The sequence below is a fragment of the Microtus pennsylvanicus genome, chromosome 11, assembly GCF_037038515.1.
Source record: "Microtus pennsylvanicus isolate mMicPen1 chromosome 11, mMicPen1.hap1, whole genome shotgun sequence".
Classification (NCBI taxonomy): Eukaryota; Metazoa; Chordata; class Mammalia; order Rodentia; family Cricetidae; genus Microtus; species Microtus pennsylvanicus.
The window spans coordinates 37,405,844-37,431,252 of record NC_134589.1 but is presented as its reverse complement, the minus strand read 5'-3'; the positions used below and the strand labels follow the sequence as shown (position 1 = coordinate 37,431,252).

Below are 25,409 nucleotides of genomic sequence, written 5' to 3'. Positions count from 1 at the left end.
AAAATTCCGGTCAGATTATTGGATAAGGAAGAGAGAAAGAAATAAAAATGTGTTGGAAATCAAGCTCCATGCCAGCCTGAGCTACAGCTACACAGTGGGACTCTGTTACACATGAACAAACATACTGTCTTAAACACACACACACACACACACACACACACACACACACACACACACACACACACACACACACACACACACACGGGGGAGGTGGGAGGGGTGGGGAGGAGAGCCTAGAAAGACAGTTTAGCAGTTAAGAATGCTTGCTGCTTTTCCAGAGGACCTGAATTAAGATTCTGACACCACCTTTTGGCTTTTCGAGGTGTGCATGCACACGCACACCTAAATAAAAAGTGATGCAAATAAATCTTTTAAAAAAATACATATTGAGCCGGGTGGTGGTGGTGCACACCTTTAATCCCAGTACTCGGGAGGCAGAGGCAGGCAGATCTCTGTGAGTTCAAGGCCAGCCTGGTCTACAAGAGCGAGTTCCAGAACAGGCTCCAGAGCTACAGAGAAACCCTGTCTCTGTTGTGATTGGTGGGAGAGCAGGCACTGAGGTCATAAGAGCAGGAGAGCTGTCCCTGCCCCTCACTAGCTGCAGCACCCAGGAGAGTGGCTTCTGCACCTCACCTGGGCAACCCAGTGGAGCTGCTGGCCCTGATGGTGTAGGTGTGGGTGAACCGATCCTGAAGGCGTGAACACAGGACCTCTGGCTGGTCCTGCCCCGTGCTCAGTGCTGCAAGGGGTGAACTAGTCAGGGCAATGCTGGAGAGCTCACCCTGGTGCTGAGGACTGGAGCGAGCTGGCAGGCTGACCAACTCTGCAGCTACCCAGGTTCAGAACCATGGCTAGGAGTTGGCCCATCCCATCTGTGATCTACTGGAGCATATGAAGGAGCTGGTTCTGCAGATCCAGAGCTGCAAGATCTCCATGACACAGGACAACAGGATATCCAAGAGGAATCCCAGTGAAGGCCCAGTGTACTAGTGTGGTAGAAACCAGAGGCCCCAAAACAGGCCGATGACTGTTTGTTTGTTTGTTTGTTTGTTTGTTTATTGAGACAGAGTTTCATCTGTATCTTTAGAGCCTGTCCTGGAATTAACTCTTGTAGACCAGCCTGGCCTCAAACTCACAGAGATCCGCCTGCATCCGCCTCCCGAGTGCTGGGATTAAAGGTGCGCCACCACCGCCACCCGGTCCAGACTAATGACTCTTTGCAGTGAACACTTGCAAGTAAAGGTATATGGGAAAAAAAGGGTTTACTGCGTGACTTACTATGTCACACTACAGCTTCCAGCCTCCATGAGATTTTTCCTTTTTCTTTTTTTTTCTCTTAAATTTTATTTTATTCTATGTTTGGAGGGAGACTGCAAGGGCAGATACAAAGGTATGGGGAAGGAGCTGGAGAGATGGCTCAGCTGTCCTGAGTTCAATTCCCAGCAACCTCATGGTGGATGACCATCTGTAGTGAGATCTAGTGTCCTCTACTGGCCTACAGGCATATATGCAGGTAGAATATTATATACATAATAAATCTTTTTAAAAATTAATAACAATAAATAATATGAACTGAGAGATGAATTTGCTGGATGTGGTCGCACATGCATGTAATCTCAGAAGCTGGGAGACAAAGATAAATGGATCTCTATGAACTTGAGGCCAGCCTGGTCTACATAATGATAGCAAGTTCCAGGCCATCTATAGCTACACAGTGAGACCCTGTCTCAGAGTCTAAAAGTCGTAGTAGTAATATAATAAACAAAGAGATGAATTCAAGCCCCACTAACAATTACAGTATGGGCCCTCTTTGATCTATCTTGTCTAAAAAAAACCATAGCAGCTTGGGCTAGAGAGGGCTCAGCTGTTAAGGGGGTACTCCTGTTGTACAAGACTTGAGTTTGGTTCCCAGCATCCATGTCAGGCAAGTTACAACCTTCTGGAGCCCAGCTTCAGGAGCCCCGGATGCCCCTGCCGTCTGTGGCACTACACCCACCTTTGCTCACACATAATTAAAATAAATAGTTCTTTTAATAGCAACTTTTAGAAGGTTACCTGATTCTCTTGTACAAAGGAGTCATGCAGCCAGGCTTGGTGCCACAGGTTTATAATCTCAGCTACTCAGGTGCAACAGGCAGGAAGATCACAAGTTCAAAGTCAGTTTGGATAAGTTAGTCTGTGTCTCAAAAAGTAAAAACGAAAAGGGCTGGAGATGTAGAACACCTCTGTGGACCATACAAGGCCCAGGGGACCATCTTCGTCATTGGGAAGAAACAAAAACACAAGCTGAGACTTGCCTCCCTCAACCATCCATTCAGTGATGGGCCATCAACACACAATTTGTGTGTTTACTACAGATATGATGCTTTACTAATATAAAGCAATATAAACATACACAGTGGTGAATCTCAACACTCAGGAGGCAGAGGCAGGCAGATCTCTGGGAGTTTGAGGCTAGCCTGGTCAAAAGTTCCAAGACAGCCAGGGCTACACACAGAGAAACCCTGTCTTGAAAAACTATTTTTAAAAATACACAAATTCATACAGGGTTAACAGACTTCAAGGACAAGAACCAGGAAGTACACTTGATAGAAGAAATAGCAAGTCCTCAAGACAACATGAGGGCTGTTGTGTGAACTCAGGAATGAAATTCTGAGAGTGGGAGGGGAGGGAGAGCATAGTCTCTTAACCTGGCTAGGCAAATTGCGTCCATTTGTAAAGGGTTTGTGGCTCCTTGTCATAAGTAACTCTTCTTGGAAAATAGCTGAATCTAAACGCTGGGGAAACACTTCAGGTCAGAATCCCTTGGGTAGTGTTTAAAGAGTGTCCAGAATCAGAAGTGGGGGGTAGAGAGTGGTTAGGGCTGCTGTTGCTCCTATGCCCACCTTCGCATAGCTTCAGGGTGCAGGAAAGGAAGAATGTTAATGCTTGCTTAGCACTTCCAGATATCCAGAGTCCCATGTCAGCTTCATTTTTCTTTTCTATGTAGAACAGGTTATTCTTGAACTCATTATGTAGCCCAGGTCGGCTTCAGTTGCCCGAGTAGGGGGATCACAAACGTGTGCCACCACAGTTTGGTCAGTTTTGATTTGGTCACAGTTGTAGAGATGCTCAGCAGCAAAGAGCACTTGTTGCTCTTGAGAGTTCAGTTCCCGGCAACCCCATGTCAGCTCACCACTCCAGGTACCAGACATACATGTGGTGCATATACATACCTGAAGACAAAACACATGTGAACACTAAATAAATCTAAAAATGGAAACATAGCAAATGCAATTTTTATATATGCATATTTTAAGTGTTAATATTTTTTAGATTTTTTTTAAAAATTTATGTCTATATGGGGGGGGTCTGTGTGAGTAAATGCCACGTGTATGTGCCTGTGGAAGCCAGAAGAGGGCATTATGGCCCTTGGAACTAGAGTTCCAAATGGTTATGAGCTGCCTGGTGTGGGTGCTAGGACCCACACTCAGTTCAGTGGAAGAGTAGCAATCTTCCCTAACCCTTTATACTTTTATATTTATATTATTTAACAAAATAATCTATTTTTAGGGGGAAAAACCTTCCTAGTAGCCATTCTTATTTTCTGTTGTTTTGCTCAGCATACAGAATAAATGGGTTTCATTATGAGAGTTTCATATGTAAGTATCATACTTGAATCTTGTACTTTTACCCCACTGGCCTCTTTCTTCTTCAAATTAGTCCCCACTTCTGCTTTCAGTTATTTACATTCTATTACTCTCTCTTAAAGTTTTTTTTTTTTTTATTTTGAGACAGGGTCTCAGTCTGTAGCCAAGGTTTACAGAGAACTCACTCTGTAGTCCACACTGACCTGGAGGAAATCACAGCAGTCTTCCTGCCTTAGCTGTGTGAGTGTTAGGATTATAGGATTGACCCATTGTGCCTGGCTTCAGAGTAACCCTTTTAACACCCCACACATACAGCTGTTTACTCAGTTGTTAAGCAATAGCCTCAAAAGTTCAAAGTGGAATTTTTTTGTGAACTTGTCTTGTTTGCACCAAGCAACTATCTGCCCTCATCTCTGTACCTATCCAAAAGTACTGGAAAGCTGAGCAGGTGGTTCAGGATGTAATCTCAGCCCTTGGGAAGCTGAGGCAAGAAGATCGTGACAGTCTATCTCACATTAAGATCAGCCCAGCCTGGGCTACAGTGAGGAGGGGGGAGTGCTGTATTGGAATATTAGCCAGGTAGGGTGGTGTACACTTAACAGTCCTAGTCCTGGGAGCTAGAGAGAGAAAAATCAGAAGTTCAAGATCATCCTTAGCTACATTGTGAACTCAGAGCTAGCGGCGCTACATGAGACCTTGTCTAGCAAAACAAAAGGGTCATCATACAGATCCTTCAGAAAGAAAGCATTCTAGCTGCCTTTAAAACTGAAAAAAAAAGCCAGGCGGTGGTGGCGCATGCCTTTAATCCCAGCACTCAGGAAGCAGAGGCAGGCAGATCTCTGTGAGTTCGAGGCCAGCCTGATCTACAAGAGCTAGTTCCAGGACAGGCACCAAAGCTACAGAAAAGCCCTGTCTTGAAAAAAAACAAAAAAAAACAAAAACAAAAAAAAACCCAAAAACACAAAACACTGAAAATAAACACAAGGAAATTAATGGGCAATTGGAAATACGACAGTAATGTATTAGTGGGGGAAAGAGGGCATTATGTTGAAAGTAGCATGGAGAGTATTATGCTATGTAATCTATGTCTCTTATATGCACATACACTTATTATGCCTATAAAAGAAGTATCAGTGTTATTGGTTACCTGTGGGAGAGTAAATATAACTTTTAATCTTATATTACTTTACACTTTATATTGTTTGATATAAATTTTGATAATGAAAATGCACTTTAGTAGTCAGAAAAACAGAATCTATGTTAATGAGAAAGAGTTTGCAACAGAGACTTGGCCCTTGGCAGAAGACTCATTGGCAGTTGCACTGAAGTGTTTTCTAAGAGTGTCACCAGAGTGATGACCCGAGCATTTGTGTCTGGCTCTGGAGCAATCTTCAGACTGAAGTCCACATCCCAAAGTCCACACACGAGTGCCCCCCTTTTCTCTGCCCTCATCTCTCACCTCCTAGTTTCCAAAATCCCCCCTTCACTGCTGAAGGAATTTGAAGCTGTTGACTGATGAGGGAGTGAGGAAATCCTTAGAAGATTCTTTTGACAGGGAAAACATAATTTTGATTGTGTCAGTTTCTGTGAAGAAAATCAGTACAGATGTTACCCAATTTCACTCTTGCCGAAGAGCAGAACTGATGAGCACCGGCTTAGCCATGGCTTTCATCTTCTAGGAAATCTCATGATACTTTCGGGTTGTGGGACATTCTGTTGTGGATGAGGGCAGGGGTGAGATGGATGCTGGCATTAATCCTAAGAGCAAATAGAATCTTTTTAATAACTTTCCCTACCAGACCTGGGGAAAAAAACAGTTTTTTGTTTGTTTGTTTGCTCAAATATATGGCCAAGAAATGTAGCAGGTGTCCGGATAAACTCTAGGCAATGTTTTGTCACTAATAGGGTGCAAATGGTCCACACACACATCCAACACCACATGTAGTCTTTTGTCCCTGTCTGCTGTGTGCTGAAAGTGTGTTCTGTGGAATCTGAGAGGTTCTCCAGCTCTTCCGGGAAACTTTGAATCACCATTGTTTTGTGTCTGTCCCTTCCTCCTGGCTCAGCTTGTTCCCTGCTTAGTTAGTACACTTTCAAGAATTCTGTTGGGAACAGTACTTGACGTGAAAGGAACGGTTTCTTCTAGAGAACTAAGAAAACAGAGTCACTTGCCAGGCCTGGTGACACATACTGTAATTTCAGTGCATGAAAAGTGGGAGACAGGAGGATCATGAGCTGAAGGTCATCCTGGGATATGTACGTAGTTCAACACTACATGGAGGAGGGGAACATCAGCAGTTGGAACGGTTTCACACTCTTGGGAAAGAAGCAGGACAACACGGGACAACACAGAACAGCACCATTCACTGCATCAGCTGCTCCAGTTCCCAGTTCTGGTTTCTCACCGAAATCTTGTCTAAGCAGGTCAGACTCTACTCAGAGCTGTGTCCCTGTGAGTGGGATCATTTTGTTTCAGGTCCTTAATTAAAACCACATACAGCTCATTGGTAAAATAGTGCCTAACAGGAAGTAGAGGCAGGAAAGTTGGGAGTTCAAGGTGATCCTCAGCTACACAGCAAGTTGGAGGCCAGCCTGGGCTACACACATAAAATCCAGTCTCAAAAGAATTAAAAATTAAATAAGACATAGCTAGGCCTGGTGGTTCACACTTGTATTGCCAGTTCCTCTGGGAGGCTGAAGTAAGATAGTTGAAAGTTCTTGGTCCACTAAGAGAGTTCCCTTTCTGGGTAACTGGTGAGAACCTACCTTTCAAAATAAAAGTAACCTTTACAAAAGGGCTTAGTTACATCCCAGTGGCATAGCACTTGCAATGTGAGGACCTTGGTCCAAAATCACAGTATCAGGAAAAAAAAAGGCTTAATATCAGACCTCCTTTAGGAATCCTGAATTTTCCAATCTCATTTCAATGCTATATTCTGCTGTCCTGAAACCCTTCAGGAATGACTTATTAGAAGGGCTTTTGGGATGCTTAATGCTGGGTTCTCTTTATCAGGTATACTGACAGAGGCTAAGTCATTAAATCATAAGCCTGGGAGAGCAGATGCCCCGTGTAAGCTCGCTGGCAGCCAGTGAGCATGAAGAAAGCTGGGAGGGCAGCAGAGGAGCTGAAACGTGGATGCTGTCGGCTCCGGCTCTTTGGAGACTGTGTCTCGGCTTTCATTGAAGACAAGGTCATTCACAACACTCGGAGGCAGGGACTTTGTCTTCATTTGCTGCGATAGACAGATAACCCATTTTATGGATGTACAAAGTGAATCACAGAGGTTTATGTCTGTGTCAGGCGCAGGGCATGAGGGTAGCTCTGTCGACCCAGGGTCTTCCTTCACTGTCCTGGCATATATTTGATTATTAAGTCCCCGTGAAGATACGAGTGTGAGGGCTTCAGCCTGTAATGATTTGCAATAAGGAGACGGTGGTGCAGAAGACAGCACTGGCGTTCAGAGTGAGGCAAAGCCGAGCTCAGAAGTATGTCTGGTGGGTTATAGTGACACCTGTAGTTTTCTTTGGGACTGAAGAGTTAGGAGCATCTTGACCAACCTAGAGATGGAAAGGACACACGAAAGGTAAGTAAGTGTGCAGATGAACCGAATCAGCAAGGGATCGCTGAGGAGAAAACCCATTTCAGTCCAGTACACCTGGGTTTCCCTCTTTACCTGCCTGATGGTTGTTCTGAGAAAACATGACCACTTGCTCATGAGTCAAGAACCTATAAGCCACTAGCAGTGTGCAGCTACACTGGATCCCATATGCACAGGAATTCTACTTCCTTTCTTGAATCAAACCCAAAGGATCTCATTATGTTTAAAGAGGATTTGGAAAGAGATTTTAGGATCTGAATATTTATTTTTGAAACAAGGTCTCTTGTATATCAAGCTGCCTCAGTACGTAGTGGAGAACGCCTTGAACTCTTGCTCCTCCTGCTCCATCACCCAAGTGCAGGAAATATAGGTGTGTGCGCCACACCTGTGGGGAGTGGATGAGTCCTCAGTGAATGTGTATTGCTAACATGGGCACAGCCATGCCAACGACCCCAATGCCTCAGACCCATAGGAGTGGGACGCCTTCCCCAGTGAGGGTCAGAGAAATGACAAAGCCTTCTTCTGGTCCAAGTGCCAGTGTTTACAAATGATTGTCCAGTGTGTGCAAAAACTAGAAACCACAGCTTCTCCTCCTGGATGACTGCAGCCTGGGACTGCTCCCCGCGAGACCTCCTACTGAGATGAGCTAGACCTGCCTCCTTGTTCAGCTGTAGACCATGAGCTGCTTCTTTACTTGGCTGGGTACTATAAGCCTGAGTCCTTCATTCAGCTCTATAAAATAAATGAGCTGAAGTTCTGGGCAGCAGTCGGTGCTGGCCATCGGAATGAGCGTAGCCCAGCTGATCCCCGTCTTTCTGTATATGTGTCCCTGTGTCTTGTCCTTCTCTCATTCCCGCATCACCCAGTTAGGCCAGTTCTTGAAGCCATGCAGAGTGTGGCATACACCTGGTTTAAATATTTTAAATAATCCACTTCCACCCTTACTGTGTTTGAGTTTATGACCTATCAGATTTTGTATGCATTTTCTAAATGCCCAACTATTATGAACGTTATACAGTTTTGTTTATAGGTATTCTGCCTACATGTATGTATGTGTGCCATGTGTGTGTCTGATGCCTAAAGAGATCAGAAGAAGGTGTTGGAACCCTTGGAACTGGAGTTACAGTTGTGGGCAACCATGTGGGTGCTAAGAATCAAATCCAGGTCCTTTGGAAGAGCAACAAGTACTCTTAACCACTGAGCATCTCTTTGGCACCTGCACAACTTTTAGATGTGTAGGTGGCTGCTTGCTTGTGGTACACCATATGTGTACCCAAGGAAGCCAGAAGAGGGCATTGTAACCCATGGAATTGGAGTTAAAATGTAGTTGTGAGCCACCCTGTTTTGGTGCTAAGAACTGGTCTTAACTTCTGAGCCACCTCTCCAGCCCCCTTAGGGAGCTTATTAAAAATTTAAGAATAAGATGAGCATGGGAGTAGAATAAGCTTCTTGGAAAGCTGAGATGGGAGGATGACTTGACGTAAAAAAATTAAGATTAGTCTAGGCAACATAATGAGAACACATCTGAATAACAGTAATGATAATAAAGACCCCTGGTCCCAACTCTAGACATTACACATTTTGACTCAGTATATCTAGGTCCCAGACATATATATTTCTCTCTAATCAACTTCTTTCCCCACCCCCACGTGTCTCTGTCTCTCTTAGTATTATTATTTTCTTTGTTTTGGTTTTGTTTAGATGGTATCTCCTGTAGCCCAGGGTGGCCTCAGACTTCCTTATATAGCTGAAGCTGAGGCTGGCTTTCAATTGTTGATTCTTCCTCTGCCTGATCATGCTAGTATTATAGATGCATACTGCCAAACTCAGCCAAATAACAATGTGTTTTTGCTTTGTTTGTTTGTTTGGCTATTCTGGAACTCACTCTGTAGACCTGGGTGGCCTGAACTCACAGAGGTCCACCTGCCTCTGCCTCCTCAGTGTCGGGATTAAAGGAGTGCACCACCACATCTGCATCTGTCCAGTTTTGTTTTGGTTTTTGTTTTCTGAGACAGGGTTTCTCTGTGTAGCTCTGGAGCCTGTCTTAGCACTTGCTCTGTAGACCAGGCTGGCCTCGAACTCACAGAGCTCTACCTGCCTCTGCCTCCTGAGTGCTGGGATTAAAGGCAGGTGCCCCACTTCCTGGCCTGGCCAGTTTTTTGACACAGAATAATTCATCACATTTGCTTTATAACTGAAGCATTTGACTGCATCTCATCATTTACAGGTTAGCATTGTTTTGTCTAGACACATGGCACAAACTATACAAAGAATACTTCCCTTCTCAGGCTGCGAGTCCCTCTGGGACTCAGTTATCCCAGGTTGCTGGTCTTCCTTTCTTTCCCTTCTCCATAGCCGTTGCCATTGGCACAGCCTTCTGGCTCTGAGGCATGGACTCTGAAGAGAGAACGGCTGGTTATCATTTCAGTGGCTGATACACACTGGATTATCTTCCAACCTTCCTGTCAAGTCATTTAAAAGAAACAATGCTCTGTTTTCTTACACTCCCCCTTCCCCCCTTCTTTCTGTCATGTAACCTGGCTGGCCTCAATTTTGCAAGGCTAGCCTGGAATTCCTGGTCTGCTCCCTACCTTCCAAGTACTAGGATTCTAGAAAAAATGCTCCTCTCTAAGGAAGACACTAACTAGAACCACACTTCCTAGAGAGTGGGGGAAAGGAGCTCACGTTAAGAGAGCACCTTTGATGTACTAGGTGCCTCTCAAACAGGATCCTGGTTAGCTGCCACAGCCACAAGCAAGGCGACATCAGGAGTCCTGTTTCACAGAGAAGGCAGCTGTAGAATGGAGAAGTCAAGCAACTTCCCACAAGCCACTCAGCTGGTGCTTGCTTTCCTTACGCTATGCTGCCTTTCCAACAGAAAGCAGCCTCTATTGGTGGAGCCAGGGACTCAGTTCCTCTGTGGACATCAGCAGACTCACTGGGCATGGGACTTCGAAGATGACAAACACTATAATGATGACTCCCCCAAGCAGCAGAGCAGCAGCAATCAGAGCTTTGATAATAATACTCCATTTCTGCCTCTTCTTTAAGGACACATCTGTGTTTGAAAAGAAAGGGATGGAGAGAAAGAGAACATGAGCAAGGCTCAGCAGGACTGCGAGTCTTCCTTAGACTAATTAGGCACTCCTGACTCAGAGGCAGAGACTGGATTTCCACCTGGGGCTCAGAATCAGGTGCGGCGGCAGCACGGGCCCTCACTAGCTTCTTTTATGAATGAGCCACCTTCCCTAGAATCTGGGATTCTCCAGAGTCATGCATGCTGATTCTTGTACTGTTCTTGGGAAGAAAAACCTGGGGTGCACAAGGAGCGCTTCACCCATTGTTCCCAGTCAGTCCTCTTGAAGTTCCCAGTCTTAAAAACAAAAATCATATCTCCTCCCATCTCTGTCACTGAAAAAAGAAAAAGCAATACAAATATACAGACAGCATCTTCATTTCAGGCCTGGTGGCACGTACCTTTCATCCTGGCACTCAAGAGGCAGAAGCAGGCAGGTCTCTAAGCCCAAGGCCAGCCTCATCTATTTAATGAGCTCCAGACTAGTCAGGGCTACATTGAGACCCGGTCTCAAAAAGAAACAAAAACAAACAAAAATTACCGTTCCAGTCTTGGTTCCCGGAGGGTACAGGAAGAACAACGGTGAATTGTCACTGCTTGTGAATCATAAGCCAAGTCCAGGCCAGAAGGCTCTCATCTATTATGTTATTACTGATCTCATTATACTTTTCCACTAGGATGAACCTGGGATGCAACCCAAACTTGAATCTTAGAGAATTTGAGTCTTGGCCAATTTAGGAAGGGCTCTTTTTAAAAACCAGTGAAGATGAAGACATGTTGATTGGTGTCATCTCTGTTAGTAATTGCTTACTATTAAATATACATCTGTCCATGCAAGTGGCTGGTATGTACCAGTTGAATTTAGTCTGTTTCCAAATCTGAGGTCACATTCATGAAATAAGGAATTAACATTTTCAATAAAAGATTTATTATATATAGTCGTGTGTGTATATATATGTGTGTGCACGCATGCGCACACACGTGCGTGGTGTCTGACTTTATCTGCACTGGTGCATGCCTGTATCCTCAGGGACGAGAGCACATCAGATCCTTTGGAACTAGAATTACAGGTGGTTGTGTGAGATACCTGAAGTTGGAGCTTAACATCAGGTGAAGATGGCTCTTAACCACCGAGCCATCTCTCCACCCTCAAGGAAAGGATTATTGACTGTGTTGAACTACAAATGTTTCTGGGAACTTCCTTATGGAGAACCTTTTTTTTTCTCTTATTAAAACATGGAATAATTTTTTAATATAAAGGAGAAAGTCCTAGGGGACCTAGAGTAATATTGGGGCTAAAATGTCTCTTTTTCTTCCTACTCTTGCTTTACCACCTCTACTTAATTTGTACCTTGTGATAAAGGGCTGGGAAAACCCCCAGTGCTTGTAGTTTTCTCTTCTTTACTTCTAGGAGTTGTGGAGGTGGTAGTATTGGGCACCGTCTCTGATGAAGCAGATCTGCTCTTTGCTGGGTAGACCTTGCAGTGAGAGATCCCTGGTAAGAAAGCTATAAAACAAAAAAGAAGCGACAGACGGACAACTGTATCACAGCAAGCGTCATCCTACGTTGGTTTTCTGTGACAAAACCCTAGGTCTCCTCACTTCATACTGCATTTCTGACTGTGGCCCCATTGACCTGTATGTTCATAGGTTTTAGGTGTAGGCACAGAATGATGCCAAGAATAAACGAGGCCAGAGATGCCAAGAGGAGATATGGATTAAATCTCCAGGAATCCTTTGACTATAATCAGAGGGAAGGAGTGAGCCATATCTTGCTTGCCTACCATTCTTGAGGTTATAATAGCAATAATAAAGATAGAGGGTGTGACCTTACTGAGCATTTCCTTCACTAATTAGAGGTGGTTCCAAAGTCCAGGGAAGAACTTGAAATGCATTTGCCCACTGCAGGCCTGTGTAGTGGAGCCCCATCAACTACTCTGAGAAGGCAGTGGTGCAAGTAAAAGGAACTAGGAGATGGAAAGGCACCCAGCTTCATGTTCTCCTCAGTTTCATCATTTAATATTTAAAAACCAGTGTCTATTATGTGCCTGGCACTGCTTCAAATCTTCTATCAGTTGGATTCATAATAACAGGAAAACAAACAAAAAGGTCTGGGGTCAGGGCAGAGGAAGCAGAGACAACAATGACTTTATATATTTTATGACTGGGTGTAGTGGCACCTGCCTATAGGCCCAGCACTCAGGAGACCAAGGCAGGAAGATAACCTTGAGTTCAAGGCCCACTTAGGCTATATAGTGAGTACCAAGCCAGCCACAGCTGAGTAGAAGGACCCTACCTCAAAAAACAAAACTAAACAAAAACATTTTTCTATATTAGAGTAAGTACTACTTAAAAGCTAAAACTAGAGATGGGCATAGTGGCACATGCCTTTGATCCCAGCACTCGGGAGGCCAAGGTCAGCCTGGTCTACATAGTGACCAGGACAGCCAGGGCCACAAGGAGAGATTCTCTCTCAAAAGCACTAATCGATCAATCAAGAACAAGAAGCCACTTATGGTAGCTCATCCTGTAATCCCAGCACTGGTAAGGCTGAGTTGGAGGATTACCAAGAGTTCAAAGCCATCCTGGGGTAGCTAATGAGTTCCTAGCTAGTCGGAGCTACATAGTGTAAGACTATGTCTTACAAGCCAAAATCAGGCATGAGAGAGATGGCTTGGTAGTTAAGAGCACTTGCTGATTTTTTAGGACCTGGGTTTGGTTCCTAGCATCACATCAGGCTGCTCATAAGTGCCTATAACTTCAGGTCCAGGGAATGCAGTGTCCTCTTCTAGCTGCTGTTGGCATCCATGTACCTGTGATACACATACATACATGCAGGCATACACACATAAATAAAAAAAATAAATCTTTAAAAACCAAAACCAGTTAGCTAGCCAGTGGTGGTGCATGCCTTTAATCCAGCAAAGTTGGGTGGATCTCTGAGTTCGAGGCCAGCCTGCTCTATAGAGCAAGTTCCAGGACAGCCAGGGCTACACAGAGAAACCCTGTCTTAAAGAACAATCAGTCAATCAAACAAACAAACAAACAAATAAAGAGCAAAAAAAAAACTTGCAAGACAAAGTAGTCGGAGGAATAGTCATAGGTAAGAGTTGGGCAACCTGCAGTATAGGCCAAGCCTCTCTGAGGTTAGAATTGAGCCAAGACTTGAGGGAAATAACCTAGGTGGAGGGGACATTGGGGATAAAGTCCCCAAGGCAGAGCGTATCTGAAGGTTACAGTTATAGGGAAGCAGTAGGCAGCCAGTAGCCAGCATGGAGGAGCAAGGGAAGGGATGAGGATTGAGAGGATGCAGAAATCCAGGCTCTGTGTGCCAAGTTCAGGGCTTTGGAAATAAGGATCTGTTGCAAGGTTTTGATCAAGAGTGACCTTTTTGTGGGGAGGGTGTTATTACTTTTTTTGTTTGTTTGTTTGAGACAGGGTCTAACTCTGCAGCCTAGCCTGGCCTCCAACTCACAGTAGTCCTGCTTCAGATTCATAAGTGCTAGGATTACAGGTGCGAGCCACCATGTCCAGCTAAGATTCATTTTAATTGACCGTTCACTGGACTGCTATGTTAGAAAGGGACCGTTATGGGACAAGAGTAGAGGAAGCATCACCTGGTGGTGGCAGCAGATTTTGGAGACAGCAGGTGAGGGGTGACAGGGTTCAGCCAGGGATAAAAATGAGGAGGAACAAATGGATTCTGGCTGTAGTCTGCACCCAACTCCACCTGCTTATAGAATGGACCTAATCCAATTCAGACAGTGGTGACTCTTCCTCTCCACACCCTCACCCCTTGTACTTTTTTTTTTTAAAAGACAGGGTGTGCCTATGTAGCCCATATTAGCCTAGCATCAAATGCACTATGGCCAGACTGCGCTCAAACATGAAGTGAGACTCTTGCCTTCCCAACTACTGAGGTTATAAGTGTGCCACCAAAACTAGTCTTTTACTCCATTTGAAACTGTATTATTTCCTGGGCAGTGGTGCATGCCAAGGTGTCCATGTGGAGGTCGGAGGATAACTCTATGAAGGTGGTTCTCTATGTTTATTTGGGTGCTAGGGTTCAAACTCAGGTATTCAGGTTTGGATCATTGGGCAGCTAGCACCTTCCCCTTTGGAACCATCCTGTGAGCCTTTATTCCATTTTGCATGGTTTCTTATCATAACTTTTCTTTAGCTTTTCTAAATTGCTCTTTTTTGTTTTAATTTTTTGAGACAGCGTTTCTCTGTCCAGGCTGTCCTGGAATGCACCCTGTGAACTAGGCTGGCCTTGACTCACAGAGACACCTCTGCCTCTGCCTTCCGAGCGCTGAGACTATAAGTGTGCACCACCACCATCTGCCTCTAAATTACTGTCACACGTCTTTATATCCTTTAAAATCATCATTTGTTGTTGTTAATCGGCAGAGATGTTGAACAACTTGACAGGTAAAACATCAGAGTGACAGTTTTAACAGTTGTGTAGAGGGAACAATCGGACTCGGGCAGCTTTCTTTTTTTTTTTTTTTTTTTTGACACTTGAGCGCTGCTGCTCTTCCTCTTTCATTTCTTTTTTTTTTTTTAATATTTATTTATTTTGTATACAATATTCTGTCTGTATGCCTGAAGGCCAGAAGAGGGCGCCAGACCTCTTTACAGATGGTTGTGAGCCACCATGTGGTTGCCGGGAATTGAACTCAGGACCTTTGGAAGAGCAGGCAATGCTCTTAACCACTGAGCCATCTCTCCAGCCCCTCGGGCAGCTTTCCATACCAGTCCTCACACAACAAACGACAGGCTAAAGAGTGGTCCCTGATCGGCGTTGAACTGGAGACAGTGTTGGCCACCGTGCCCGGCTCCAGTCACTTCTCTTAAGTGGGAACATACATGTTTGAAGATAAGCAGAGCTCACTTTGGACAAGTTACATAATTCTGAGTTTTGGTTTCCCTGTTTGCAATATTGTTGTAATAAAACATACTCACTGTATCTATTTCTCAGAGGTGTTGTAAACATCAGAAACAAATAAAAACGAGAAAGCAGGTATGAAAACACTTTGCAAGCTGAGTGAGCTGGGATTGAAAGATAAGGGAAAGCCTAGAGATTGTCTCTCTAAGCAGAAGAACTCCGTCTGGTAGCCAGAGGGGTAATGGCATAGAGACATATGTCCCGTATTCCCATGAGAATGTGACCTCAGAGTCTACTGGGAGGCTTCATCTGTCAGTGTACTTTCAGTCCTCTGAATTAATGTCCACGTTGGCAGCCCATCTCTTTCAGGTCCTATCTCTGAGGTATCTGAACATCAAGGTAGAACAGGTTTGAAATATATTTTATTTCCTCCAGGTGGTGGTGGCACACCCCTTTAATCCCAGCACTGGGAAGAGGCAGAGGCAGGCGATTTCTGACTGAGATCAAAGTCATACAGAGTGAGTTCTAAGACAGCCTGGGCTATATAGAGAACAAAAAAAAAAACCAAAAAAAAAAACAAACAAAAAAAAACGAAAGTTTCATGCCACTTAGGGTTACAGAATGAGACACTGCCTCAAAAACAATCCACAAGAACATCCCAGCTTGCTGGGCATGGTGGTACTCACCTTTAATCCCGGTGTTCTAGAGCAGAGTCATGAGTTCAAGGCCAGTCAGGCCTATGTACAGAATTCTAGGCAAGCAAGGACTGCATAGTAAGACTTCGGTGGTTTTTTTTTTTTTTATTTTTCGAGACAGGGTTCCTCTGTGGCTTTGGAGCCTGTCCTGGAACTAGCTCTGTAGACCAGGCTGGTCTCGAACTCACAGAGATCCGCCTGCCTCTGCCTCCCGAGTGCTGGGATTAAAGGCGTGTGCCACCATCGCCCGGCAGTGTTTTTGGTTTTTTTTTAGCATAGAAAGACCCCAATTTAAGGAGTTTGTTTTTAAAAATCCAACTTTATGAAATTCTTAAATATAATAATAATCCATAGTTTTAAAAGATTCTTTGTTGGGCTGGAGAGATGGCTCAGTGGCTAAGAGCACTGGCTGCTTTTCCAGAAGACCTGAGTTCAGTTCCGAGCAACCACATAGTGGCTCACAACCATCTGTAATGAGATCTGGTGCCCTCCTCTGGCATGCAGTCATACATGGAGGCAGAATGTTGTATCCATAATAAATAAATAAATCTTTAAAAAAAAGATTCTTTGTTTAAAACATAATTTTAAAATAAAGCACATTGAATATATTTAATCCATTTTCATATAAATTTAATATAACTTTTTGTTTGGCTGGATTTTGAGATAGGATCTAGTTATGTAGCCCAAGTTAAACTTGAACTAGCTATGTATTGTTACTATTTTTTCTGAGACCGTGTTTCACTATGTAGCTAGACTGCCTTCAAACTTCCTGTCCTCCTGCCTTTGCTTCCCAAGTGCTGGGACTGCAGACATATACCACCACGTCTGGATAAATACATTATATTTAAATAGAGGTGTCATTGTCTGGTCAATCTCTTGTGAGTTTGAGGGCAGCCTAGTCTACATAAGGAACTCAAGGATAACCAAGGCTATGTAGTGAGACCCTGTCTGAAACAAACAAAAATAATAAATAGAGGTGTCTCTTAGAGATTATTCTGTAGTAATACTCACAGGCTGAAGGGCTATTTGGGAGTCTTTACATTTGTTGTTAGGCTTGTACGCTAATGTTTAATCCTCTGTACCTCTGAAAACTAGACCATCTTGTCAGCCCTTCCAGTTGTAACTGTAGAAACTGAGCACTGGGAAAATGCCTAACTTGCTAAAGGCGATTGTTAACATCATAATAAATACTAGTTCGATTTATAACATTTATAACTTCCATAACCCACAGTTTCATATGAAGTAACCAGATCTTAGATGTCAGCTCACACTGGTCAAATTATAAAGATCCTAATCCGTCTACTAAAATGACATTTGAAAAATGCTTACACAGCCCATGGGTGGTGGTGTATGCCTTTAACCGCAGCATTCTGGGAGGCAGAGGCAGGAGGATCTCTGAGTTTGAGGCTAGTCTGGTCTACAGAGTGAGTTCCAGGACAGCCAGGAACAGAGAAACTCTGTCTCAAAAAACCAAAAGAAGAAAGAAAGAAAGAAAAGTCATACAAGAAGAAAATATTTGCCAGATGTGGTTGGACAGACCTTGATCCTAGCATTTGAAGGCAGAGAATCTTTGTGAGTTCCAGGCCAGCCAAGGTGAGATTGTTTCAAAAAACAAAGTAGAAAATATTTATCAACTGGATGAAACAGCTGTGTGGTGGTGCACACTTGTGATCTCAGCACTCAGGAAGCGGAGGCAGGAGAATCAGTAGTTCAGGCTTATTGTCTAATACGTAGTGAGGGTACCTGAGAACCAGTCTTGAAAAGATAAAAATAAGACAAAAATCAGATAGGGTATTTTTATCTTTCTTGTGTCCTGTTAAAAACAGATAGGTCTCTATGAAACCTGATGGGTAACTGGAAAGCTTCTAAAAATAAAATCTGAGCAGTAGGAACAGGAACTGTATTGTAACTGATTGCCCCAGTTCCCTGTATGTTGCTGTGAGAAAAGAAACTTGGGCATGCGCTCTACCAACTGAGCTACACCTCAGCCACTGTCTTGTGTTTCCCTTCTCCATTTTATGTTTGGTCCATGTCTTGTTAAGACCAACTGTGCAGTGGAAAGTTCTTGTCCTTACAATTCCACATTCTTACTTGACTTAGAGGAGCTTTCCATTAATGCCACTTGATTATATTTTAGACACCTCCCTCTGCAGACTGACGTCAGCCTGCGTGCAAGTCTCCTGGGACCATATAAGTCGGACTGTTTTCCTAGATTTTATTTCTAACCTATTTGAGGTCTGTTGCATCTTTGTGATTTAATGTGGTTTAAATTCAGAGCAGGCATCTTCGGACTTTGAAAGAAAGTTCCTTTCAAAAGTCCATTCATGGGCTGGAGAGATGGCTCAGTGGTTAAGAGCATTGCCTGCTCTTCCAAAGGTCCTGAGTTCAGTTCCCAGCAACCACATGGTGGCTCACAACCATCTGTGATGAGGTCTGCTGTCCTCTTCTGGCTAGCTGTATACATAATAAATAAAGAAAGAAAAATTTAAAAAAAGATTATATTAAAAAAAATTTTAAAAAAAGTCCATTCATAATGTGGCTGTGTGGATTTGTCATGGTGGCTTTGTAAAGGCATATGGCGAATGCCAAACTAACCAAATATCCATTAGGTCTCTTTACACGACTCAAATCCTATAGGGTGCTGCCTCAGAGTCGGGGTCTCAGAACCTTTGCTTTGAGCAAGCATCCGTGAGAAGGAGGAAGACTCCTTTTCTCACAGCAACATACAGGGAACTGGGGCAATCAGTTTGAGCTCTTGGAAAGAGCTCAAAGCCTGGAGTCACCCCAAGGCAAACATTTTCAATAGGGCAGGTTGATCTTTGGCAACTTTCGTTTCCCTTAACCCCCCAGGTTTCCTGGTTCAGAATTTCTGACAGCTAATGTCCTTAATTACCTCAGGTCCCACAGTGTATAGCATGGTACCACTCAGAGAACTGCAGACTGGAAGATGACTTAAGGCCAGTACTGTGGTCAGGTCAGCAGGGTGTCACACAGTAAGAGGAAAAGGCCCAATAAATTGATACTGAGTGATTCTTGGGTTTTAAGAGCCCTCCCAGTGGTAGAGTTTAATTAACTACTTAGTTCTTTTCTTTCTTTCTTTCTTTCTTTCTTTCTTTCTTTCTTTCTTTCTTTCTTTCTTTCTTTCTTTCTTTCTGAAACAGGACTTCATATAGCCTAAGCTGTCTTCAAAATCAGTATGTTGTATATTGGGACTTCATATAGCTCAAACTGTCTTAAAAATCAGTATGTTGTATGTTGGGATTATAGGTGTACCCCACTAGTCCTAGCCTTTAGTGGTAGAATTTTTCTTAATTATAATAGAGTGACTGAAACATTCAAGTCAAGTAAGAATAACTAATTTACCATTCTTGGGCTTTATCCCAAGAAAATGTCCGCCCCTTATTTTTCAATCTTTACTGTACGTTTTAAAAGTTTCTTTGTGAGTTCGAGACCAGTCTGGTCTACAGATTGAGTTCCGGGACAGCCAGGGATACACACAGAAACCCTGTCTTGAAAAACAAACAAGCCAAGAAGCCAAGTTTATTTCTACATAATTTTGCTTGCGATCCCTCTACTTCCCAGTGTCTCTAAGCACCGAGTGTTATTTTCCAACACTATAGCAGCAGAGCCTAAAACGACGGCCTCGTGCGAAGTGAGAGCTGCGCACTAATCTATTGTTCAGGAACTACTCGGCAGAGGAATGTGTGAAAGAAGGAAAAGATGGCAGAAGTTGAAATCAAGAACTGCTGCTGTTGGGGAATAAGCAGCTTCACACAGGGCAGATAGCAATGGAAACTGGAACCGCCTCTGTGGGGCCTAAATGAGCACCAGCTATCAGCTGTCGATGTGGCAGATCTGCTTCTTGAGGTTCTTTTCCTTGATAAATAGTAGATACACAAGAGAACTGTATAATGTCATTGTTTGTATTAGTAAAAAACATGGAAATAACCAAAATTGTCACCAGTGGAGAACTAGGGAAATAGATTGCAACTTAGTAGAATACCATGAAGAAGAATGAGGTAAGGCTGGTGACATAATATGCTAAGAAACAGACATGTGCTTAGCATGTTCAAAGCCTTGGATTCAATATTCTACAACCCAACCACACATAGTCAAATTTATGACTATGGACATAGGATAAACCCGTGCACGTGGAAAACCAGGGTGCAGAGCAGGGTGGATGGTGTGGTACTGCCCATGCTTTCCACATTTGCAAATGATCTGGGCATGGGGTCTCATGCCTGTATTTCTAGCACTTGGGAGGTAGAGGGAGGAGTTTCAGGAGTTCAAGGCTAGCCTGAGGTACACAGCAAGCTGGAGGCCATCCTGGCAATATGAGACCTTGTCTGAAGGGGGGGATGTATGCACATCTATTCATGCATGGAAGGGAATACAGTAGGTAACAGTGGTTCCTTCTATCCTCGGGGACAGAGAACTGGAGGATGGAGAGACAAGAGTAGGAGGGAGGATTACTTTTCACTATAACTATGTGCTGTTTGTAGATTTCACTGTGCACTAAAAAAAAAAAAACAACCAAAATTCACAAAATATTGGTGTTTTAAAAGACCTTTGTTTAGCTATTTGCAGATGAATGCAAATGTAAATTGCCTATAAATAGCTGTCCTGGGAATCACAATGTAGAGCCAGCTGGTCTCAAACTCACAGACATCCTCCTGCCTCTGCCTCCTGAGTGCTCCACACCTGGCCCACAACTATTGTTAAAAGAAGACACACCCACCAGGTGGTGGTGCACGCCTTTAGTCCCAGCACTTGAGAGTTCGAGGCCAGCTTAGTCTACAAAGCTAGTTCCAACCAGGACAGCCAGGGCTACACAGAGAAACTTTGTCTTGAAAAAAAAAAAAACAAGAGAAGGAAAAAAAAAGAAGACAAAGAAGACCCACCCATCAGAAATGAAGACCAGCTAGGCGTAGTGGTGAATGCATTTAATTCTGTTAGTCAGGAGGCAGAAGCAAATAGATTGATGTAGGTTTGAGGCTAGCTTAGTAGACATAAGCAGTCTAGGCCAGCCAGGGATATACAGTAAGAACTTGTCTCAAAAAATATTTTGTATCTTATGAATATCACAGGACACTAGGGCCAGAAGGAGTCTTAGAAACTAGAAATATGGGATCTGGGGTCAGTGAAGTGGACCAGTGGATAAGGGCATTTACTACCGAATCTATTTTGTCTGACTCCCAAAGGTGGCTTCAGTTGTCCTCTAACCTTCATATACATGGCCATACTTACACATATGCATGCTTGTTCACGCGTGCGTGCGCGCTCACACACACACACACTCACACACGCACTACTAAACATATAAATATAATTTAAAATTATTGTTAAAGAAATTAGAAAACTGGTTTCAGAGAGGACACTTATTTTTTCCCAAGGGGAGAATAGTTTGTTTCACTGTGGCTTTGGCTGCTAACAAATACTGGCCACCAAGGATGTCAACTGTAAATTCCTGTCAACCTACCTCTAGCAGCTCTTTGGTCTCACTTTACCTGTTAGCAGGGATCCATTCTGAAACTGGGAAGTGGGCCTGAGGTGACAGCTTGGGGAGGCCGTGCTGTTTCTATGGAGATCAGCAAAGACTCCTAGGTTCTTCAGCGTATACTTGACCTTTGGCCTTCTCTCTGAATATGCAAGGTGGACTGTCACTCTCCTCCCAGAGCCACGGCACTGCAGGGTAGTTATAGTCTGATTTTCGTTGAACGGAGCCTCTTTGATGTCTGTGTTAATTTCTGGAAGAACTAAACGGAAAAACAAAGCGGGTTCTTAATCTGCATTGTGCAGATAACTCACTTTCATTCGTGACTCCTGTTGAACTCCACGGCTGCACTTTGCCCTGCTTTGGTTCACCTCCTCTTCCGTCCATGTTTATGGTACTAACTGTGCAGGTTCTGCTCTCCTTCCTGCAAGGGGCCATTGAAGACAAGTGACTGCAGTAAATCCAGCACAGAGCAATGCTCATAGATTGTTTTCCTAAATGCAGAGAGGACTGAGTGCTATTTCCTTCTCTTCTTCATCCCCGTCTGATTTATACAGTCATACGTTAGGCAACAAGTTAATATAAAAATTCATTTCCAGACATTCTCCTGAGGAGATATTTGTCTTTAAAATAGCACATTTGAGATCTGGACTAAGAAGTGTGGCATTTAAAAAAATTTATCATGGGTGTTTTGCCTGCATGTATATGTATAGCCACTGGAGCTGGAATTACAGACAGGTGTGAGCTGCCATATGGGTGCTGGGTATTGACCCCAAAGTCCTCTAGAGGAGCAGCCAATATTAATAGCTGAATCATCGTTCCAGTCCCCAAAGTGCATTTTTTTAAAGGTTAAAAAGAAAATCCTGGGCTGGGTGGTGGTGGCACACACCTTTAATCACAGCACTAGGGAGGCAAAGGCAGGTGGATCTCTGTGAGTTCGAGGCCAGCCTGGTCTACAACGTGAGTTGTAGGACAACCAAGGCTACACTGAGAAACCCTGTCTTGAAAAGTCAGAGAAAGAAAGAAAGAAAAAAAGAAAGAAAGAAAGAAAGAAAGAAAGAAAGAAGGAAAGGGAAGGGAGGAAGGGAAGGAAGGAAGGAAGCAGGAAGGAAGGGAAGGAAGGAAGGAATGAAGGAAGGAAGAAAAGATGGAAAGAAGGAAAAGAAAATCTTGGGATGGCAAAGAGATTTTCCAGAAAGGTCTCTATTCCCTACCTCTTATTACCAAATCCTTGTGGCTTCTCACATCCTTTGGGAAGAAGCTGGGCAGCTGTTCCACTTGGCAGCTGCTCTCTCTGGGGTCTAGGAAGGAAAAAAATGGGTCAGGATGTACTGGGTCCTCTCCCTTTAGAATTCTGAGGCAGGGGAAGAGACGAAGTTTCTGCTTATAAAACTTAGAACTGGAGAGATCAAATACTCCCTAAAAAGAGATTTTAAAACACATGGCCAAATACATTTAAGTAGGAATTGTTCCATTATAAAGAACTGAATACCAATGTATTCTTTCTGAGAGAAAGAAAAGTGAGAGATGTCATTACTAAGTTAATGAAAGAATAACCCATCTATTCTCTTTAAACAGTTTATTTTCTCGCTCACTCCTGTTCTATCTGCCTGGTGTATTTTTTTTTTAAGCAGACAGGGTTTCTTTGTGTAGTCTGGAACTCGTTCTGTAGAACAGGCTAATTGTGAACTTAGAGATCCACCTGCCACCACTGCTCAGCTTCTGCGTGCTGTATTAAGGAGAGAACCTTGAAGGTTTAATGTGCATTCCCTTGTATATAGGCCCTCTATAGTTTTCCACAGAGCTATAGACCATACTTATTTATGTTTTGTGGTATGTGGTTTACAGGGTGTGGGAATTTTCTTTCTCAGCTTTTCTTATTTTCTTTTTGAGATAAGGTCTCACTATGTAGCTCTAGCTGGCCTAGAACCTTGCTGTGTGGACCAGGCTGGTCTTGAATTCAGAGAGCTCGCTGCCTCTGCCTTCCAAGTGCTGAGAATCAAAGCATGCTGTAGTGGCTAAAGGATTGGCTCAGTGGGTAAAGGCACTGGCTGCTCTGGTAGAGGACCTGAGTTCAATTCCCAGCTCTTCCTACCTCCACTTCCAGGGGATCTCATGCACTTTCCCTCCCTCCAATGGCACCAAGCACACATGTGGTACACAGACATACATGCAGGCCAAACATTCATATATAAAGTAAAATGAATAAATCTAATAAAAAAATTTAAAAAGCATTCTCTACCACATCTAACTTCAGCTGATTTTTGAGAAAAAGAAGACTGTAATCTCTCTGTAGCCCAGGCTGGCTCTGTTCTGATGGCAATCCTCCTACCTCCATCTCTCAAGTGCTTGGGTCACAAGTGTGAATTTTTTAAATTTGCATAAACATGCTACTGCTGCCCCTTAGACTATGTTGCTTTAACCTCCAGCTAGTTAATTTTAGAGAAGGGATGTTTAGGAAACTCTGAAAAAAAAATCGTATTTTAAATAAACATTTACTACCAGGGCAAAGGCAGAGCTAAGTGGCCGAACACTTGCCCAGCTTTCTAAGGCTGGCTTTCAAGCCTCAGCAAAACACAAACAAAAAATCCAAGTCAACCAACGCTTACCAAAGAGTAGCAAACAGTGCCGCTCCCCCCGCATATCACCTTTCCCTCAGCTCGCCCCATTAACATCTCCATTTAAATCATTTGAGTATACCACCTTAAAAACGAAGGCAACCTCTTATGAGGGATTAATTACAAAACTGTGGTACCGTCTCACAGTGAGAGCTGTCTGACCATGTTTTTATTGTTATCACTGCAAGCAAGAAAAAAGAAGGCACCACACTCCCGGAAGACTTATGAAACAGATAGATATCTCCTTGGGTTTAATGATCAGATATATAGGCTGATTTCTGCAAAGTACAACTTGGGTATTGGTAACATCCCTATCTGATAGAAGAGGCTCCAAATTCTTTCTAGGCTTCCTTTTGGATGTTCTAGCATATTATGTTAGAGAAGTACTTACCGTTCTTGTTGGAATCAAAGGATGCAATGATTAGACTGAAGACTAAGATGGTGTCCATGCCAACCTGACCTCATGAGCACTTCTTGCCTACAGCCCACTGTTACTCCGTCCCAGCCCCTTACAGGCTTTGCCTCTTGTTGCTTCTACTGTTCTGAAACCAAGTTTCACTCTGACTGTCTGCTTCTGCCCTGACTATTTTGCCTTGTTTCCTGAAGACCCAGGAATATACTGATTGGAGGAAGAACAAAAACTGCTTATTAATGATTGACTTTGATAGTCTGCCCTGACTTCACTGCTGATGCCAACTCTGAGAACCGTCATTATCTAGAGGTTTCCCTCACAGAAAGTGCATAAACACCCAAAGATATGCTTTATAAATACTTGCAGATAGACACGTAGTCACTCACAAGTGTGCTCTCTGATGGAGGCACATAGGTATACACACCAACATTAAGAGATATGGAGATGCCTATTAAGAGGTACAATTTCTAGGACAGGAGAAGAAACAAGGACTGAATGAGTCAGTGCCTTCACTGGGAAGAACATTGGACTTTAGCAATCACTACAAGTGAGTTCTAGTTCAAGCCTTTTTGGACACCTTGGAGAAATTACATGGCTATTCAGACTCAGTTTTCCCCTTGTATAAATAGAGTCTCAACCAAAAGATCTCTGGAATTCATTTACAGTTATAACCATAAGTTCACATGAGCATAGGCATACCTATGGAATTGTGTATATTTTCACATTCATGAATAATGGAATGAGTATATTCAAAACAACTTTATTATGACTACTGGGTCAAGAGGTATGAGAAAGAGCTACCTACAGTGCATGAGTACTACTGTCTGCAGTTGACACTAGTTGCTATTGAATATATATAATTAGTATTACGCTATAAAGACTTTTTTTAAAAAAGGGTCTTCCCATATGGCCCAGACTTTCTTGAAACTCATGCTGTATTCCAGGCTAGCCTTGAACTCATGATCTTCTTGCTTCGGCCTCCCAAGAAGAGAGATTAC

The 25,409-nt window shown here is 43.4% G+C and overlaps 2 protein-coding genes across 6 annotated transcripts in view; one reads left to right on the top strand and one right to left on the bottom strand.

Moving 5' to 3' along the window:
* The window catches only part of Acaca (acetyl-CoA carboxylase alpha), a 271,723-nt gene that overhangs the window by 15,956 nt on the left and 230,358 nt on the right, over positions 1-25,409 (top strand). The gene's annotated exons all lie outside the window — the stretch shown is intronic.
* Positions 2,039-24,551, bottom strand: C11H17orf78 (chromosome 11 C17orf78 homolog). Of its 3 annotated transcripts, XM_075991277.1 has the most exons (8): positions 24,391-24,551; positions 22,596-22,682; positions 21,395-21,643; positions 11,656-11,811; positions 10,168-10,286; positions 9,505-9,625; positions 5,089-7,177; positions 2,039-3,215 (listed from the first exon to the last, which is right to left on the bottom strand). In XM_075991277.1, the coding sequence occupies exons 1-7, from the start codon at positions 24,446-24,448 to the stop codon at positions 7,110-7,112; spliced, it is 858 nt and encodes a 285-aa protein (XP_075847392.1). In that variant the 5' UTR covers positions 24,449-24,551; the 3' UTR covers positions 2,039-3,215; positions 5,089-7,109. The 3 variants fall into 3 exon arrangements, with proteins under 3 accessions (XP_075847392.1, XP_075847390.1, XP_075847391.1); XM_075991275.1 differs by lacking the exons at positions 2,039-3,215; positions 5,089-7,177; positions 11,656-11,811 and having other exon boundaries at positions 7,904-9,625; XM_075991276.1 differs by lacking the exons at positions 2,039-3,215; positions 5,089-7,177; positions 9,505-9,625; positions 10,168-10,286 and adding an exon at positions 10,317-10,639.

Bases quoted from the DNA above. Each gene is read 5' to 3' on its own strand.
- C11H17orf78 (XM_075991277.1), bottom strand. From the start codon at position 24,448: ATGGACACCATCTTAGTCTTCAGTCTAATCATTGCATCCTTTGATTCC. The intron at 21,644-22,595 runs GTAGGGAATAGA...TTTTCCGTTTAG, and splicing joins CAAGGATTTGGTAATAAGAG to TTCTTCCAGAAATTAACACA. The intron at 11,812-21,394 runs GTAAAGTGAGAC...TTTGTTTTATAG, and splicing joins GAATGGATCCCTGCTAACAG to CTTTCTTACCAGGGATCTCT.